This window comes from Pogona vitticeps, chromosome 2 (genome assembly GCF_051106095.1).
Source record: "Pogona vitticeps strain Pit_001003342236 chromosome 2, PviZW2.1, whole genome shotgun sequence".
Taxonomy (NCBI): Eukaryota; Metazoa; Chordata; class Lepidosauria; order Squamata; family Agamidae; genus Pogona; species Pogona vitticeps.
This window is the reverse complement of record NC_135784.1, coordinates 219,509,112-219,526,637: the sequence shown is the minus strand read 5'-3', so window position 1 is coordinate 219,526,637 and position 17,526 is coordinate 219,509,112. Positions and strand designations below refer to the sequence as shown.

Below are 17,526 nucleotides of genomic sequence, written 5' to 3'. Positions count from 1 at the left end.
ATTATGATTTACTACATAAGCAAAAACATTTCACCCAGTATATATAAGACATACCTTTGAGCAGAATATAAATGAACTCCTTGAAAAGAGTGACTGGAATCTTATTCATCATTTAGCCACTGTTAGTGGAGTGCATAAACAGTTGCAGCGAATTGCTGCTGATTAATGAATTGTCACTCACATTAGTCAATTTAAATCAGAGCTAGTTTTGAATTGATGGGGAAATGAAATGTGGTAGTTTTATTATTTTTTTACCTAGTTTTCCAGATGTTCTGGTATGGTTTGATCTTTTTATTCCAGTATGACACCCAGACTAGGATGCAGGAGATTTGGGTTCAAAACTCTGCACACTGATGAGCAGTCAAACCATATTCACTTCCTTCTCCATATTAGCAGTTTTTATATATGACAGTAACAGTATAAAGGCACAGAGAACTGTTTCCTGGTGCTCAGTACTTTGACTGTGACAAAGCTCTTCAGTACTACAGTATATAACTGGGATAATGCAAAGCAGTGTCTTTAAAAACAGCTGCAGCCTCACTATTAAGTTGGAAAACATTGTCTGTCTCTTCATTCTGGATGGGCTCTGCTTCCTCTACCAAGCTCAGATTTTATCCCAGGGCCCCCAATTTCCTAGACAATTCTTGTGTGTTTAATGCTTTATCTTCTTACGGTGGTGCCTCAACTTATGAATGTCCTGACATACGACCATTTCGAGATACGACCAGCTCCAGCTGCAAAATTTTGCTTCGACTTGTGGCCGGAGCTTCCAGTTACGAACAGAAAAAGGCAGGGGGAAAAGGCGGGAAATTCAAATTGCTAACCATTGGTAGGTGAAGAGGCTGCTTCCTTGTAGCTCTTTTGCCCCAACGGTTAGAGTGAGTGCGATCAGAGGAGGTTTCAGACTGCCTGGTAAAGTAAGATGCTGCTTTCTGCTTTTAAAAAACTATTCTGGGTGGTGGGATTATGTTTCTTTTATTATGTCTTTTGCACCATGGTTTTGGGCTGGGTGGTGGGATTATGTTTCTATGCTGAAATGGCTCTTGGGAGGTTTGTTTTTTGCTGGGTCTTTCTAACGGGTCTTGGGGGGTTTGTTTGCTTTCTGGGTTTCCCCCCATTTCCGATGGGTCTTGAAGGGTTGTTTGCTTTTTGGGGTTTTCCTCCCATTTGCAATGGGTCTCATGGGGTTTGCTTGCTTTTTGCTGTGCTTTTTTGCATTTCCAATGAGTCTTGCACGGTTTGCTTGCTTTCTGCTTTGCTTTTTTTGCATTTCTGATGGGTCATGCACGGTTTGCTTATTTTCTGCTTTGCTTTTTTTGCATTTCCGATGGGTCTTGCATGGTTTGCTTGCTTTTTGCTTTTCTTTTTTTTGCATTTCTGAAGGGCCTTGCACAGTTTGTTTGCTTTTCTTTCTTTTTTCCCTTTGGCCAGAACGGATTAATCGTGTTTCCGATGGGTCTTGCAGTTTGTTTGTTGTTGTGTTTGGCAATTTTTTCCCCTTCGGCTGGAACAGATTAATTGCATTTCAATGCATTCCTATGGGAAATGGTGCTTCGACTTACGACCATCTTCCGGAACTGATTCAGTTCGTAAGTCAAGGCACCACTGTATATGAATAATAAAAAGTCCATTCCTATTTCTCAACATATTAAACTGAAACTTTACTATATTTAGAACAAATCTTCAGCTTTAAAATGATTTGGAATTTATTTTCTATCTACTCTTTAAAGCCTCACCTGCGGCCCCTGCTTCCTCCACAAGTATTTAGAGGTCTCTCTATCTCAGAGTCATTTTCATTCTCATCTGCTTCATCAGATTCATCTTCATTATCATCAGAATGCAGATCTTTCATTATAGACCTCAAAGGACCTGCCGAACAAAAACAAAACAAAATGAAAACAAATCAGCCATGAGAATTTACATGCAACTCCACCCACTGTTCAGCTATATAACAAAATAAGTCCTAACATTGTTTTTAAGAAGGGATATGAGGACTTGGGCATTAAACAAAAGACTTAATACACACAGGGAGGGGGCTTTATGTGGCAAATGCTTAAACAAAAGTAAATTTATTCAAGGACTAGTTGACTTAAAACAGGATTATTTCTGACAAAAAGAATAGCCTTTTAAGTGTTTGCAAAATTAGTCCCTTGGAATGTGAATTAAAGCAAGTTGGCTCTCTGCACAATGATATGTATCTTAAAAAAAGATTTTACTTTACTTTAAAAAATAATTTACGAAGGTTGTTCTTAGGGTATTCTACACCTGGAAAAATCTAAAAGAGACTAGGAGTAATAGATGTCGTTAGGTTAATCCATGTATTGAAAGTCATAGTCTAATAAATCATTGTGATTGCAAGTTGCTCCAGCCAAGGCATTCTTTGCCTGTTTTTGATCTACCTAGATTTAGCTGTCTTCTTTATTCTAAGGTCAATGTCAGGTCAAGCAAGCTCTTTGTTAGTGCTCATATATATATAAACTGTGTCAGTGCTAGTAACAGAAACCTATCTTTACATGGAACTGAGCAGAGGTGCTAAGCTTGTTTCATTAGTAAAGTTAAAAGGAGAATTTTAGGGTAAGTCTTACGTTAACATTTTAAAAATATTGTTAAATACATTTACAAAAAAAAGAATGTGGCTGTTACTGTATTTGAAAAAAAGTTTATCTTGGGAGGTTATGACGTGAGTTATACTATTTTTTATATTTTTGAGAATAGTTCTGAAATTTAAGAGTTCAGCCAGTGAGAATGAGGGCTAGAGTTCATGCTAGTAAAGTTATTTTGCTTCATAATAATAATGCTTTCCTTGGAAGATCCACCAGTTTTGGAATAACTGGGAAAAATTATTACTACAGTGGTGCCTCGTATAACGAGTGCACCGTTGAACGATGAATCTGCATTGTGATGCGGATTTCCCCATCGCTAATGCGAGGGCACGCTCGCATTACGAGCCAACTACCTGGGATTGAACCCAGAATAGCTGTTCTGCGGCTCCAAAATGGCCGCAGGAACACAAAAAATGGGTGCCGGTACACCCAAGATGGCCGCCGGAACAAAAAAAAATGGCTGCTGGTACACCCAAGATGGCCGCCGGAACAAAAAAATGGCCACTGGTACACCCAAGATGGCAGCCAGAACACAAAAAATGGGCACCGGTACACCCAAAATGGCCGCCGGGACGCTCAAAATGGCCGCCGGTACACCCAAGATGGCCGCCGGAACAAGGGAAAACATCGGAGAATGGTGAGTTTTGGGCCCTTTGTTTAATGCGTTCCAATTGGGGTTTTTGATCCGTTTTACGATGTTTTACCATAGCGAAGGTTAATCCGGAACGGATTAACCTCGCTATGCAGGGCACCACTGTATATAATAAATGTTCCAGCTTGAAACTGAAACATTTAATACATTAACGGGATGCAGCCTACTATTAGCTCAAATTAAAATAAAATCATACTATTCAAATTACTAACAAATAAAATAATCTGATAAACTAATTCTATAATTATGCATTTTATTCACACAACATAGCTGGAATAATCACTAATAATTGTTAGGAAAATGGGATCATCGTTATTCAAATTTTACAGAGATGGACAGAAAAAAAGAGACAGCAAATTTTTCAATTCTACCCAGAGATATTTATACAATGTGGAAATTGTATGGATATTCAGGACCAGGAGCTTGCAATATCGAAAGGAAGGTTCAAAATGTTAATACATATTCCTGAAAGTGAACAGCACATTTGTTAGTTTTTGTTTTAGTTTATTTAACAAAAACATTAATAATACTGCCTCTTGAGAAACACGGTGCCCACAGAGCTGAGAATTTTCTTTGCCTTCCACTGTGTATCTCCATGATTCCAAACAACCTGTCCAGGGAGTATTCCACCCCTCTGAACAGGCTGCTTAGGTGGAGAGAAGTTTTCAGATTCTGTCAGAAGCAGAAGAATCCTGTTGGCACACACCATTGGTTCACAATCTGGGTAACCCAGGTGTTCTTGGACTGTAACCCCCAGAAACCCCAGCCAGCACAGCTGGTGTTGAAGGCTTCTCAGAACTGTAGTCCAAGAACATCTCAATTATCCAGGGTTGGGAACCACTGGAGTCTGGCTAGTGGTTTATGATGCTGTATAGTTACACAGATCTATCCATTTTGTTATGCTCTCTCCAAAGTAATAATATAGTGATAAAGGAAATATTAAGAATGGTCTCATAATCATTACTGAAGAAAACCACACATTTCAAGGATTTAGACCTCCACAAAATAGTGCTAAATGCTCCTGACAGAGGAGCACATGACCTCTTTTAACACGTCCTGCATTTAAAGTACTTGTTGAATACACATTGTATTCTTCCATTTATAATGAAAGTGGGACAACAGGAACTTTTCCAACTATTTACATATAAACATTTTTTTAAACAAATATAAATTCTGACTTTTTCAGCAGTGAAGAGTAATTCAGCTGCAAAGCCAAAGACAATAAAGTCTATGGAATCTATTTGTTGCAGTATTTTTTTAAAGCGGAAAGAGGTATTAAGTGTTTATGCTTAGTGATATTTATTTGGCCAGCTTAAAAAATGTTTGAGGGTTTTGAGGGTGGAACAGATTATAGTGTTTTTAAATTCTTGTGCCCATAAAAAGCTACCACATGATTTTGCTTTAGAAAAACATAGTGCTTTTCTTCTGCTGTTTACATCCAGGTCATCTATTTCCACTCATGAAAACAATGTGACATGCAGGCTGCCCCCACCCCCTTTTCCTTTTTCCTCCTCCCCCTTTGGATAGAAAAACCTTGATGACTTTCCAAAACCTTAGCACACATCATGGAAGATCAGTTTTCCTAAATAAAACTTTACTAGTTACACTGCTTATGTGAATGGAGAAGGGGGCACTGATAAATGAAATGTAAACACAAAACACTTCTCAATTCAGATACTATGATTAGTATTTTGGTAAGTACTTTCAAAAGGCATCAGAGAATTTTGATTACTAAGCCAAAAGAGTGGCTTGTCAGTGAAGAATAGGGAATATATTCCAGGATTCATGTAATCTAGGATGTTGCTGGATTACCATTGCTAAGGCTGATTCCCATCAGCCTTAGCAATCATAGCCAATACAGTGGTGCCTCGCAAGACGAATGTCTCACGGGACAAAAAACCTGCAAGACGAATGTTTTTTGCGATCACTATGGTGCCTCGCAAGACGGCTTCTTCTATGGCCATGCTTTGCAAGACGAATGTTTTTTGCAAGACCGATGCCTCACAAGACGAATGAATTATTTTCGTCTTGCGAGGTTCCCATAGGAACGCATTGCAATGCATTCCTATGGGAAGCTGCTTTCCGCAAGATGAAAATTTAGCAAGACAGCGCTACTTGAGGAATGAATTACATTTGTCTTGCGAGGCACCACTGTATTAAAAGATTACAGTAGCTGCAGTCCAACAACATCTGGAAGGCTACGTGCTTCCCATCTTACATCAGTGTCAGTCTAGTATCAGAGATACACTTTACCATAAGATGATGATCCAAAATGTCCCTTTGTGCCTAGTGTGCCTTTCAAAGTTGTTTTGGGCATAAAATAAAAGTAGGAGTGTTGTTTGAGAGAAAGGAAAACAACATGTAATAAATGGCATGAAGGAATGAATCTAAATAAGAAGGCAGTGCTGAACTAGCAATTCTTCTGTTTGCTGGGCTTTTCTATGATTATCAGTTTCTCTCTTTTTAATTTTTACCTTGCTGTCTGCTGTTCTGAGATGGCGTAAAACTGGAACTGGAGCTGGAACTTGAACTGGCAGGACTAGGTTGCTCAGACTTGGGGACATGGAAAATTGGGAAAATGACATAAGCAAAAGCAAAAACAAGGAAGAAGAAACATTAGTTTGATAATTTGCTTCCTGAATCCTGAAATAATTACAGTTCATTTTAGTCTGAAAAATGTATGAAAACAAAACAAAACAAAACAAAAATCTGCTAGGGAACAAAACAGTTCCCCCATCCACCCCCATGCCAGGGACTAAGCTTTTCTTCCTGTTCTAAGTCTTCAAGGAGCCTTTGTGGCTTTGGAGACAAGTGGTACAACTATAAAGAGTCAAGAACAGCTACTGTATGCACAGATGCATGGCAAACTCATTTGGTGAATGGCTACAGAGCTCAAAAGAATAAACAAGTATGTTATGTAAGACACTTTGTGGGGAAGTCACATTTTGGCTGCTGCACTTTCAGTGAACAAATCCAGAGCTAATAATTATGTGAGGTTGAACAAGACTATAGATCAAAAGGGGAAGAAATATGGCCATGACAGAGGGGAATGCAACATATGCTTTTACAGTAGAGAATATCAGCCCCTTAGCTGTTATGTACCAAACTTATATTGATTCTACACAAAGGTATCATACCTTAGTAGTATCAGTCAAAACAAGCAGGCTATGCAAAAAATTAAAGCAAAGCAAAGGAAGTGAAGCGTGCTGCTTATATAGCACCCCAAGATGCTTTAAACACTCTCTGAGTGTTTTATAATTCAATTATGAAGGCTACACATTGCCCCTACCCCACCCAGCAAGCTTGGAAGGATAGAAGGCTGAGTCAATCTTGAACTGGATACCTGAGCCTGTTAAATTCAAACTCAGATTGTGAACGTAGTCTTGACTGCAGTGCTGCAGTTTAACCACTGTGCCAAGAGGTTTCTTGTGCATTCCCACCTCCTAAAAGGAGGAGGTGGGAATGCACCTCTCCAGGACCTTTCCAGTACTATCCTACTCTTCTGAGGTCGAGGGGGAGACTTTCAGCTGAGGAAGGATGTTGAAAAAGGACATGCCCCCACCATTTTGCCATATCTCTGAGCCCTTATAAAAGGTATGTAGCAATCTAGGAAACTGCCTTGCGTTGGGTTGGACCACCAGCCCATATAGCTTAGTGTTCTATAGTGAGTAGCAATGGCTTGCCAAAGTTTCAGCTGAGTCTGGAGATTGCCTCAGAGTGACATATGACATGTGAAGCACATGGTCTAACACTATGCTACAGATGCTTCACTTTGGATCCTACAGAGATCCTGCCACTGGGAGTATACAATACTTATTCTTATTTCTTTTATTTATAGACTACCCGATTAGTGATAAAGCACTATTCTTGATGGTTTACCAACAGGTTAAAATGAGTACCAAAAAACTAAACAACACATTAAAACACAGTGTAAAAAAACCCCCAATGGCATCAAAACAATTTAGAAAAGCAGCATGACAGGAAATGAACAAAGTATCAACCCAGGTCATTATGAAATGTCTCCCTAAAAATAAAGGTCTTAAATTTTCTTCTAAATAACAAAAGAAAGGAAGCCAGGTGTAGCTCCTCTGGAAGTTGATTCCATAAAGCTGGGGCCACTGTAGAGATGGCAGTAAGGGCTATACTAGATAAATTTAGGTTATATCCTATATATCCCATATATAGGTTATATAGCTTTCTGTGTTCCTAAGTTAACAGTTTTCTATGATTCTAAAAATCCTGAGGCCTCAGGTTTTGAATTCCCTGCAGCCTGAATGCCACAAAGTGGGCAAGTGAGATTTCTGGATAAAGCATTTTGGTCTTACACATTTTCACTCCTCCCCTACTTTTTGCTATTAGGAAACATGTGGGCCACCTGGGGGTACTAGCTGGTGCCCACTGGGGCTGAAGGAGTAGAGATAGGCATGAAGCCAGTTAAATTTCATTTGCTATATAAATTACCACCAGACCTTGTACCCTGGTTCTCTGGTAATGCATTCCATTCCTTGAATGAGGAGCCCAGCAAAACTCATCCTTAAAAAAAGGTATTTCAGCAATAGAAAAGGATGTGTGGAGCAGCTCACTTCATTCTATGCTGAGAAAAAAAGTGTACAGCCACCACCACATGCAGCCAACCCAACCCTCTAGTTATGTACACCCTCTAGTTATGCAAAGAAGTGTTCATTCACTGTAAAATCCATTGCATTACAAGGCTGCAATCTTATGAACAAGTATATGAAACGAAGCCCCACTGAACAAAATAGGATTTACTGCTGAGTGAAATGTACAGGACTAGAAAAACTAGGAATAATATGATTCCAACAAGAGAGCTTGAGATTTAATTCTGAAGCATACTAAAGCATTCTTTTTCACTCCTCTTTGTCTTCTACACCAGAATGGTATCTCATTTAAAAAAAAAACAAGGCAAGCAGCTTCACTTTGGATTGTGTGTTTGAGCCACAAAAAAATAAAAAAAAGCCAAAATCATTCCTTTGAGTCAGGTGGTCAGCCAGATGCTCTATGGCACCTTTATGGGGCCTCCACCCAGCAGTTTTGACCCAACAGAGTGAGTTCAGTCTAAATTCTTTATAGCAATACTTGAAGTTCCAAGATGCGTAGCGAATGCACAAATTCATTCAGAGACTGGCTCACTAACAATGGTAGCCAAAATTGTACTAACTTCCCTTCAGTACTGGCTTAAAATAAACTTTCAATTACAGGGATTAATTCATTTACTCCTAGAGAACAATTTTCAATCAAGGTGGTTAAAAGCGGTCCTAAATAAACTGCAATTAATGGGCTTCTCAAGCAATATTAAGCATGCAATGGGATGAAGCAAAATCAGCCCTTAAACAGAGAATAATGGATATGGAGAGACAGGTAGATCTCAGTAGATGCCCCAATTTCAAAGCAACAGGCATGCAAAAATATCGTCCAATCCCTATGGCCTATCTATCACAGCTCGAGACATATAAATTTAGGAAAGCCCTTACTTTGGCTAGGTGTGAGGCTTTCCATTCTGCGGTGTTGGAAGGCAGATTTAAGAAGATCCCAAAGGAACAGAGATTCTGCCCTTGTGGCTCTGATGAGAATCTATCGAGCATATGATGCTCAGATGTAACAGGAATAAGAATCTAGAAAAACATATTACACCTCTCTTAAAAGATATGGCAGGTCAGTTGGATTCGGACTACAGTGGTGCCTCGCTTTACGATTGCCCCACATTACGATGAATCTGCGTAATGATGATCTTTTTGCGATCGCAAAACGATGGTCTAAATGGGAGAATTTTGCTTTGCGATGATCAGTTCCCTGCTTTGGGAACCGATTCTTTGCAAAACGACGTTTTTCTAACAGCTGATTGGTGGTTTCAAAATTGCTGCCAGGTAATTAAAATGGCTCCCTGCTGTGTTTATGGATGGATTCCTCGCTATACAGGCAGCGAAAATGGCCACCGTATGGAGGATCTTCGCTGGACGATGAGTTTTTACCCCACTGGAACGCATTGAACGGGTTTCAATGCGTTTCAATGGGTTTTTTTATTTCGCTTTACGATGTTTTAGCTTAACGGCGATTTTCCTGGAACGGATTATCATCATTAAGCGAGGCACCACTGCACTGTAATCAATTGTTAATTGTAGCAAACAGCCCTGTCCTCACCTGTCCGTCACAGTAGAACAGTGGAGAAGGAGCCAATGAGTGGACGGAAGGTGGAGCCAAGGGGGGAGCTGGATATAAAGGCTGGTGTATGGAGTCTGAGAGAGATATTCTGGTAGAGAGGACTATGTTAACCTTAAAAGTGAACTAAGAGTGAGTTAGAGATCTGTGAGAATGATGAATGGAATAGAGAATTAAAAGAGGTTTAAAGTTATAGCAGTTTTGATTCAAAGACTAGTGATTATCAACCTGTGATTTACTTATTAAATATTAATCATATATTAACTTCCCTGACCTAATAAATGGCTTAAGTTTTAAAAGCACACATGTATCCATGATTAAATGGTATTAAAGTAGTAATACCTGGTGGCAGCGAATAAAGAAGAAGAGCGAGAACATCGTGAAGCCCTGGGGGAATAGGGGCTTCAGAGGAGATTGCCACAAAGTAGTGATCAGCGGCGGGATACAATTTAATCCAGGAATGCCTAAATACAGAAAGGTTCCCAGAGCAGAAAAATATACTTTAGTCAGGGGATCTGAAGTGAACAGAGTGGGTAACTTCCTAGAGCATTTCAGGGGGAAAAGCTTAGTTTAGTATAAAGGCTCCTAAGCTCAGATCGGGGGGGGGGGGGGGCGTAAGATAAGGACAGGCTCTGAGGAAACCATTTCTGGAAGGAGTTTACATCAAGCAGAGAGGGGCCAATTGGTTAGTTTGTCCTGAGCTCAAAGGACAGAGTTCTGAGGGGACTAAGCGGAAGGCACGGTCAGAAGAAGCTGAGGTGGCTCAAATCAGCAAAAACTGGAAAGAGTTAAAGCTGATATTTCTGTTTATTTGGTGCCTAGCGGCGGGGAGACACTTTGTCTCAGGCAAAAAGCCCTGGCTGGGAGCCAGAGGTCTAAACACAGTACAGTGACGATAATCCGTCCCAATGAAATAGCTGTTTAGCGAAATCGCTGTTTAGCGAAATCCGTTTCCCCACTGGAATCCATTGAAACCCATTTAATGCGTTCCAATGGGGAAAATACCTTGTCGTCCAGTGAAGATTGCCCATAGGGAAGCCATTTTGCAAGCGCTGATCAGCTGAAAAAATGGCTGGCATGCGAAGCATGGGTCTGAAAAATACAGGGCATTTTGCGAAGCCGTGAACAAACGGTTCGTGAAGCACAGACCAAATTGTTGTCAAGCGAAAATCCCCCATTGGAATGACTATTTTGCAAATCGCTACAGTGATCACAAAAAGTCATCGTTATGCAGATTTGTCATTTAGCGGGGTCATCGTCTTGCGAGGTACCACTGTATTTCAGTGAAAATTGGCAGGGAAGCTACCTTTTAAATTTGAGGCTTGTAAATTGAGGCAGAAGCCTACATAACTAAATATGCCTTCCACGCTAGGGGGAAAGGTGGCAGAGGTGCCTTCTGAGGGTGCAGATGACTCAGATCAGGAGGGGTAAGAAACTCAAGAAGAAATCACCTCAGAGAGGGAAATGGAGACCTCAAAGGGGGAGGACTCTATAGAATTCAGAAAATGGAAATTAGAGAAAGCACAGGAATGGGAATTCAAGTTCAGACAGCTAGAGGTAGATTTGGAAAAGATGGCCATGGGGAAGGAGAAAGAAGAGATGGCCACGGAGAAAGAGAAGAAAAAATTAGAATTGGAGAAGGAAAAGATAGCCCTGGAAAAGGAAAGGATGTCATTTGAAATAAGGAGACTGGAGCTGACAGCTCAGGCTAATAACAATAATAATAACCAGTCTAATTCTGAAGAGAGACATCTGTCCAAGGCAGACCTTAAAAGATTCCATGTATTTGGAAAGGGCGATGATCCTGAATCTTTTATGATTGTGTTTGAGCATGCATGTGAAGATTTTGAAGTGAGGGGATCTGAATGCATGATTGCGATGAGGTCTCAGATTAGTGGCAGATTAGTGGATATATACGCCGAAATGCCATTGGAATTAGTGAAAGATTTTGATTAATTTTAAAAGTTGGTATTTGCACAGTATGGCATCAATGCTGAGCATTTGAGACGAAAGTTCAGGGCTCTGACAAAAAACCTGAAGAATCCTACTCTCAACTGGGGGCAAACTTGATCAAATATCTTGACAAGTGGCTCCAAAAGGAAGGAGTTAAGACTGTACAAGATGTAAAGAATATCATAGGACTAGAACAGTTCTATTTACTTCTACCTGGAGAACTGAGGTACTTAGTGAGAGACAAAAAGCCCAAAGACATTCAGGAAGCTGAAGGGGTCACAGATTTTATTTCACACATTCGAAACCCAAACTTTTTTGAGGTAAAAGTGGGCAGAAAAACCTGGGAGGACAGTAAAAAGGAGCCCAAGGGTTACTTCAAGATCCAGCAGGCAAGTGGCGGCCATATTGTTAGCAACCCCACAGAACAGAGCCAGCCAAAATACAAGCACTGGGAAGGGAAGGGAAATAAGACCCTTAGCCCAGGACAGATAAATTCCAGATCGTCTTTTGGTTGCAGAGAGAAAGGCCATTTCATTTCACAATGTGCTAAAGCCAGAGAAGGGGGTCAAAAAGTCAGTTTACCCAAGCCTAAGTCAGTGTACTGCGTGCAGCAGAACAAATTTACCTCAGAGAATGGTGAAACAGTAACTCATATTACAAATGCAGCTAGAGCAGAGGGTCAGGAAAAGCAAGCAGAACAGTTGCCTGTAGCTGAGATTGTCCATTGCTATCTTATTGAATCCAACCAGAAACTTTTTAAAAGTTCGGGGGACAGCATTTTCATAAATGAGACAAAAAGTATGGCTCTGAAAGACTCTTGCTCTCAAGTCACTTTGTGCCATCCAGACATAATCCCTCCAGAGAAAATATTGAAAGGTGAAAGCCTGACAGTTAAAGGAATAGGTGCAGAACTAATTACTATGCCAGTGGCTGAGGTGCCTATAAGGTATCGAGGATGGAAAGGATTATGGAAAATAGGCTTGGCTGATTGATTGCCTGTGCCTTATTTAATTGGGATCGATCTCACTGAGCATGTCAAAAGTGTTTTAGTGCAGACTTGTGCCCAGCAGAAAGAAATAGGCAAAGCAGAGGATAAGGGCGAAATTCATACAGAGCTGGTGGGAGGAGAGGACCTTACAGCTGAATTAATACCAGTTAAGGTTCCCAAAGAAAGTACAGTTAAAAGGGAACAGGACACAGATCCCACGTTGGATCAAGGTTTTAGGAAAGTTGCTGAAGGTCAATTAACTCTTGAGAGTCCTGAAAGGTTCTTCCTAGAAAAAGACCTTTTGTACAGAGAGGCCCTGGTGAATCCCAGAGGGGGAGGGGAGACCCACTTCAAACAATTGATTGTTCCTTTCAAAGATCAAGGTGGGACAGAGGAGCAGGGGCACGCTGGTACCTTTGCAGCTCATATGGACATCATCACAAACACTGGCCAGAGATTAGTACAAAACTTTTACTGGCTGGAAATGGAGGAGCAGTTAAAAGAATTTAGCCAGAGGTGTGAAGTAGGTCAGAGGCAGGGGAATTTCAGTGACAAAACTGACGCCGAGCTGTGTCCTTTACCTGTCATTTTGAACCCTATCCAACACATTGGGGTAGACATAGTTGAACCGTGGCCCAGGGTTACCCTGAAGGGAAACAAATTCAGTCTGAATATTGTTGACTGTGCAACACGTTATCCCGAAGCAGTTCCCCTGAGAAATATTGAGGCTCAGAACATTGTAGATGCTCTGCTGAGGCAAATGGGTAGCAGGAGGTTTGCTTCTGAGCTTGTCAAGTTTTTAGGAACCTACTTCCCTCCCAAAATGATGCAAGTAACCTCCCAAGTGAACGAGGGAGATTACATCGAACTGTTAAAGCGAGAGAAAGGCAGGATAGTAGACTGGGTGAAAATGATCAAGCTCTACTGTAGAAAAGAAAACGCTGTCTTGCTGGCTTTGAAAGAAGCTAACAGTGAAAGCCTCGAGTTACCTTACGGGGAAAGGAGGGGCAAACTTAAATACACCTCAGAGGGGACCAAATCAGTCCCTCAGTTTCACCAGAACAACAAAAAGAAGCTAGATGTTAACTTGGATAAAATCAGAAGAGTTCTGTATAGATAAATGTAAGATATTCATAGCTATAAACTACCACCTTAATTAAAATAATACAATATCCCTAAATGCAACATGGCAAAAAAAGATAAACAAATGACCAGCAATGGTAATATCTGGTGGATTCTGTAAAATTCAATGCTAACTTGCACTTCTTTGCATTCAATTCAAATAAGCCCAACAGTTGCTGTTCTGCCATAATTCAATATATTGTTGCCCTTCCTAATGAAATGACAGATTTACAGCATTTTAAAGACTTGTCTTACATTAAAAAAGATTGTGAGGCAAGTTAATGGACCATCTTTCTTTTTTCTGAGGGTGTTAGGGAAGAGGGGAAGGAGTGAGCACCTGCTCCTCTCCAATGAATGACATCAGCCTGGACCTGGAGGAGCTAGCAAACTGAGCACCCTGTACAAACTTAAGAAAGGAAGAGGGCCTTCATGCAGACTCTTGTGCACACTACACCCCAATTAAAAAATCAGCAGGAGAAGACTGTCTAAATGTATGCTGGGCAGTCTGTAGTGGTAACTATATTACACAGCAGGTAGAAGTTCAGAAACCATCACACATTTTTCTAAAATTGAGATTCATGGATACAAAAGGCAGAAATTCAAGCTCTTAAGCACCATCATACAGCCGCACAAGGTGAAAACTATGATGCTTTTTCACAGAAGAATACAGATGGGTTATCATTCACTCATATTACATTTCCCCTGAATTTTATTGTGTTTAGCTTCTTACAAAAAGGAGTAACTTTTATTTGAGTCAGAAATGCATAAATATTTCTCCCATTACATATAGAAACCTTCTAAGAACAACAAAAACAAGCTGTAGTTGGTTTCACTACACACAGAAAGATGATGCTAATTTTCTTCATTTGTATTTAATTTTCATATGCACTTCTAATCAACATCAGTTTTGCAGCAGCAACTATGGTCAAAAGGCTGGATTTACATAATCAGATGCTTGCTGATAAGAATACTGATATCTTCTACTGCATGAAAGGCTTAGACTGACTACCAAAGGTGAACAACACTAGAACTTTGAAAATGTATGCTTTCAAACCCCACAGCCAGCATCCCCATTTATTAAGGTTGGCTGAGGGATTCTGAGTGTTTCTCTTTTAAAGCTTTGTACAAAACTGTCATTGGTCCATTATAAAAAATAAAATTTACCACTGGAAGCAACTCGCTACAACAACATGAATTATCAAAACTGGAGAAAAACTACAAGACTATTTGACTCAATCCCTTTGGTGTGCAATGATGTATAGAGACCAGCCTTTATAGTACAAGTGGATTCAACAAAGTATGAATGACTGTTAAATGTGATCAAACACAGAAATTTTAATAAATAACATGTACCTCATTCTAAATGAATCGGTATGCATAATGAAAATGTAATTACAATCTTAACTTGCTTGACAATATCAATATTTTTATTCTGGTAGTTTCTCCAATACATGGCTGGGCAAAGTGGGCTGTGGGCTGTATGTGATCCTCAAGGCCATTTTTGCAACTGTAGTCTCCACCACTGCTTCCCTTTGCTAAAAGAAATCAAGCAGAAGAACAAAATGTAGTTTTCCAATCCTGGAAGACTATGAATAGTAGCCATTTTGTAATATAACAGGGCACAGCGTCCCCCCCAAACAAAACCATAATTAGAATTCTGCCCTCTTTCAGCTGCTATTTATTTCCCCCTCCCTTTTTTTGCGCCTTTAGCATACTTTTCAGAATAACGTGAGCTGTGGTAGGTCTTAGGGAGGAAAACTGACCATTTGGGCTCTCTGAAATTGCTTCCTATGCCCTAACATTCAATGAAAAACACCATTCTAAACACACTAAGTCTTTTATTAATGCACTCATAAACGTGTACAGTGGTGCCTCACTTGACAACATTAATTTATTCCAGCGAAATCGCTGCAGAGTGAAATCGTTGTCAAACGAAATTAAAAAACCCATTGAAACGCATTGAAAACCGTTCAATGCGTTCCAATGGGCTGAATACCTGCTCGTCCAGCGAAGATCCTCCATATGGCGGCCATTTTTTGTGCCTGCAATGCGAGGAATCTGTCCCTAACACAGCGGGGAGCCATTTTCTTCAGCCGCCGGCCATTCTGAAACCCGATGACCAGCTGTTTGCTGATCGTTGTAAAGCGAAAAATCAGTTCCCGAAGCAGGGAACCGATCATCGCTAAGCGAAAAAAACCCATCTAAACATCGTGAAACAATCGCAAAAGCGATAACAAAAACTTCAACGTTAATCGGATTCATTGTAGAGCGGGGTAATCGTCCAGAGGGGCATCACCGAACTGTTTGTGGAGGAAAGCACCAGCACTATTGGCCAGAACAGCAAACAAGAACCACCATGCTCAGAGGCAACATCTCTCTGAAAATTAAATGTTTTGAAACAAAAAGCAAGGGGCTGTTCTCTTCATATATCACAGCCCACCAATTCCCAAACACTGTATTGTGTCCTTAAAAAAAGTTTTTTTGAGAAATCTCATCCAATCCTCTTTCAACAAAAATGCAATTCAAAACCCAAATTAAAAAAAACTAATATTTTTTCCAAATTAAAAACATGCATAGTTTTTCTTAAGATGAAGAGTTAATAAATGTACTTAGTGCAAAAACAGAATTTAATTGTAAAGGATGGTGAAAAATCTGTTTTATTCTCTTGATAGAATTTCTTTGTGTCCACAAAGGGGGTTTGGGAAACAGAATTCAAAGTGCTGGTTCTAACCTATAAAGCCCTAAATGTCTTGAGCCCAAGCTCTCTCAAGACCCATATCTCCATTTATGTCTGCTTGAGTGTTAACAATCATCTGGAGAGGTGTTTCTCTCAGTCCTGCCACTATCACAGGTACATTTGACGGGCGGTGCATTTAGTGTCGTTGCCTCATTATGAGCTGCAAAAATGTAAACCTCCTGATATTGGACTCAATGATGATGACTTTGTTCCCCCTGATTTATTTCCAGCAGATAATGATTAGTCAAAGTCTAATTTGTTTGCTGCAACAGTTGCTTCTGCTTTAGTAGATTTGGGGGATGCAGGAAATACCACCGTTTCTGCTTTCCCTGTAATCCATGGTACGCCTGCAGTAGGAAATACCCCCAGTGTCCCAGACAGATATGACCCTTTGGGATATCAATTTATTAAGGAGTTGCAATGCAGCATTAAGGAAAATGGCATTCAAGCTCCATACACCTGGGCTATCCTTGATAATCTGGCTCAACAACACTTTCTTCCTGCTGATTGGAAAATGCTCATTAGGTCCCTCCTTCCGCCTGCCCAAAATTTGTTATGTATGGATGAGTGGCGGCAAAGAGCGCAAGAACAGTTTGAAAAGAATCAGAGGGCAAACCCCAGAATTAATATTACTAGAGACATGATTTTGGGGGAAGGAAATTTTTCCACTTGGACTCAAGAACTTGCTCTAACAGATCAAGAACTGGATCAAATAGCAGACATTGTGGTAAAATGTTAAGGTATATAATTTTTATATAGCCTGAACATAATATGTGTGTGTGCAGAACAAGATTGAGATGACGTCATTCCTTCATCCCTGGCTGATGCAATTTCTCTGCAATATGAAGATTGCCACACCTGTGTGCATGAAGTCACCTTAGACGGGATTGGACCAGACTGATGCCAGAATTGTATTTAAGAAATGAACTCTGTACAGTCATTCTCTTCTCCTGTGTACTGATGTCTGCATGTCATGCTGCTGGTTTGAATACTGAATACTGAAGTGCTGTATGTATGTATATCCTGTATATATTTTGTAAATACACTGCTGAAAAGAAGAAGCTGTTGTCTGCTCTTTACTCTGCGAGAGACAAGATAAAGTCACAGATGGAAAAAGATCCCAGTTCAGGGGGAGACAGTTGCTACCTTTACTAATCTATGCCAAGGCCCCAAAGAGTCCTATACTGACTTTGTGAATTATCTTATTATAGCAATAGAATGCCAAGTTGAAAACTATGGTGCTAGAACCATGCTTATAAAACAGTTGGCATTTGAAAATTGCAATCAGGACTGT

The 17,526-nt window shown here is 40.2% G+C and overlaps 1 protein-coding gene across 3 annotated transcripts in view; it reads right to left on the bottom strand.

Annotated features, from left to right (window-relative positions):
- The window catches only part of MLLT3 (MLLT3 super elongation complex subunit), a 299,778-nt gene that overhangs the window by 37,659 nt on the left and 244,593 nt on the right, over positions 1–17,526 (bottom strand). For all 3 annotated transcript variants that reach the window (XM_020790344.3, XM_072992060.2, XM_078384923.1), the window contains exons 7-8: positions 5,730–5,808; positions 1,737–1,869 (exon numbers count right to left, since the gene is read on the bottom strand). In XM_020790344.3, coding sequence (XP_020646003.2) covers positions 1,737–1,869; positions 5,730–5,808 — 212 coding nt within the window. The remainder of the gene's footprint in view (positions 1–1,736; positions 1,870–5,729; positions 5,809–17,526) is intronic.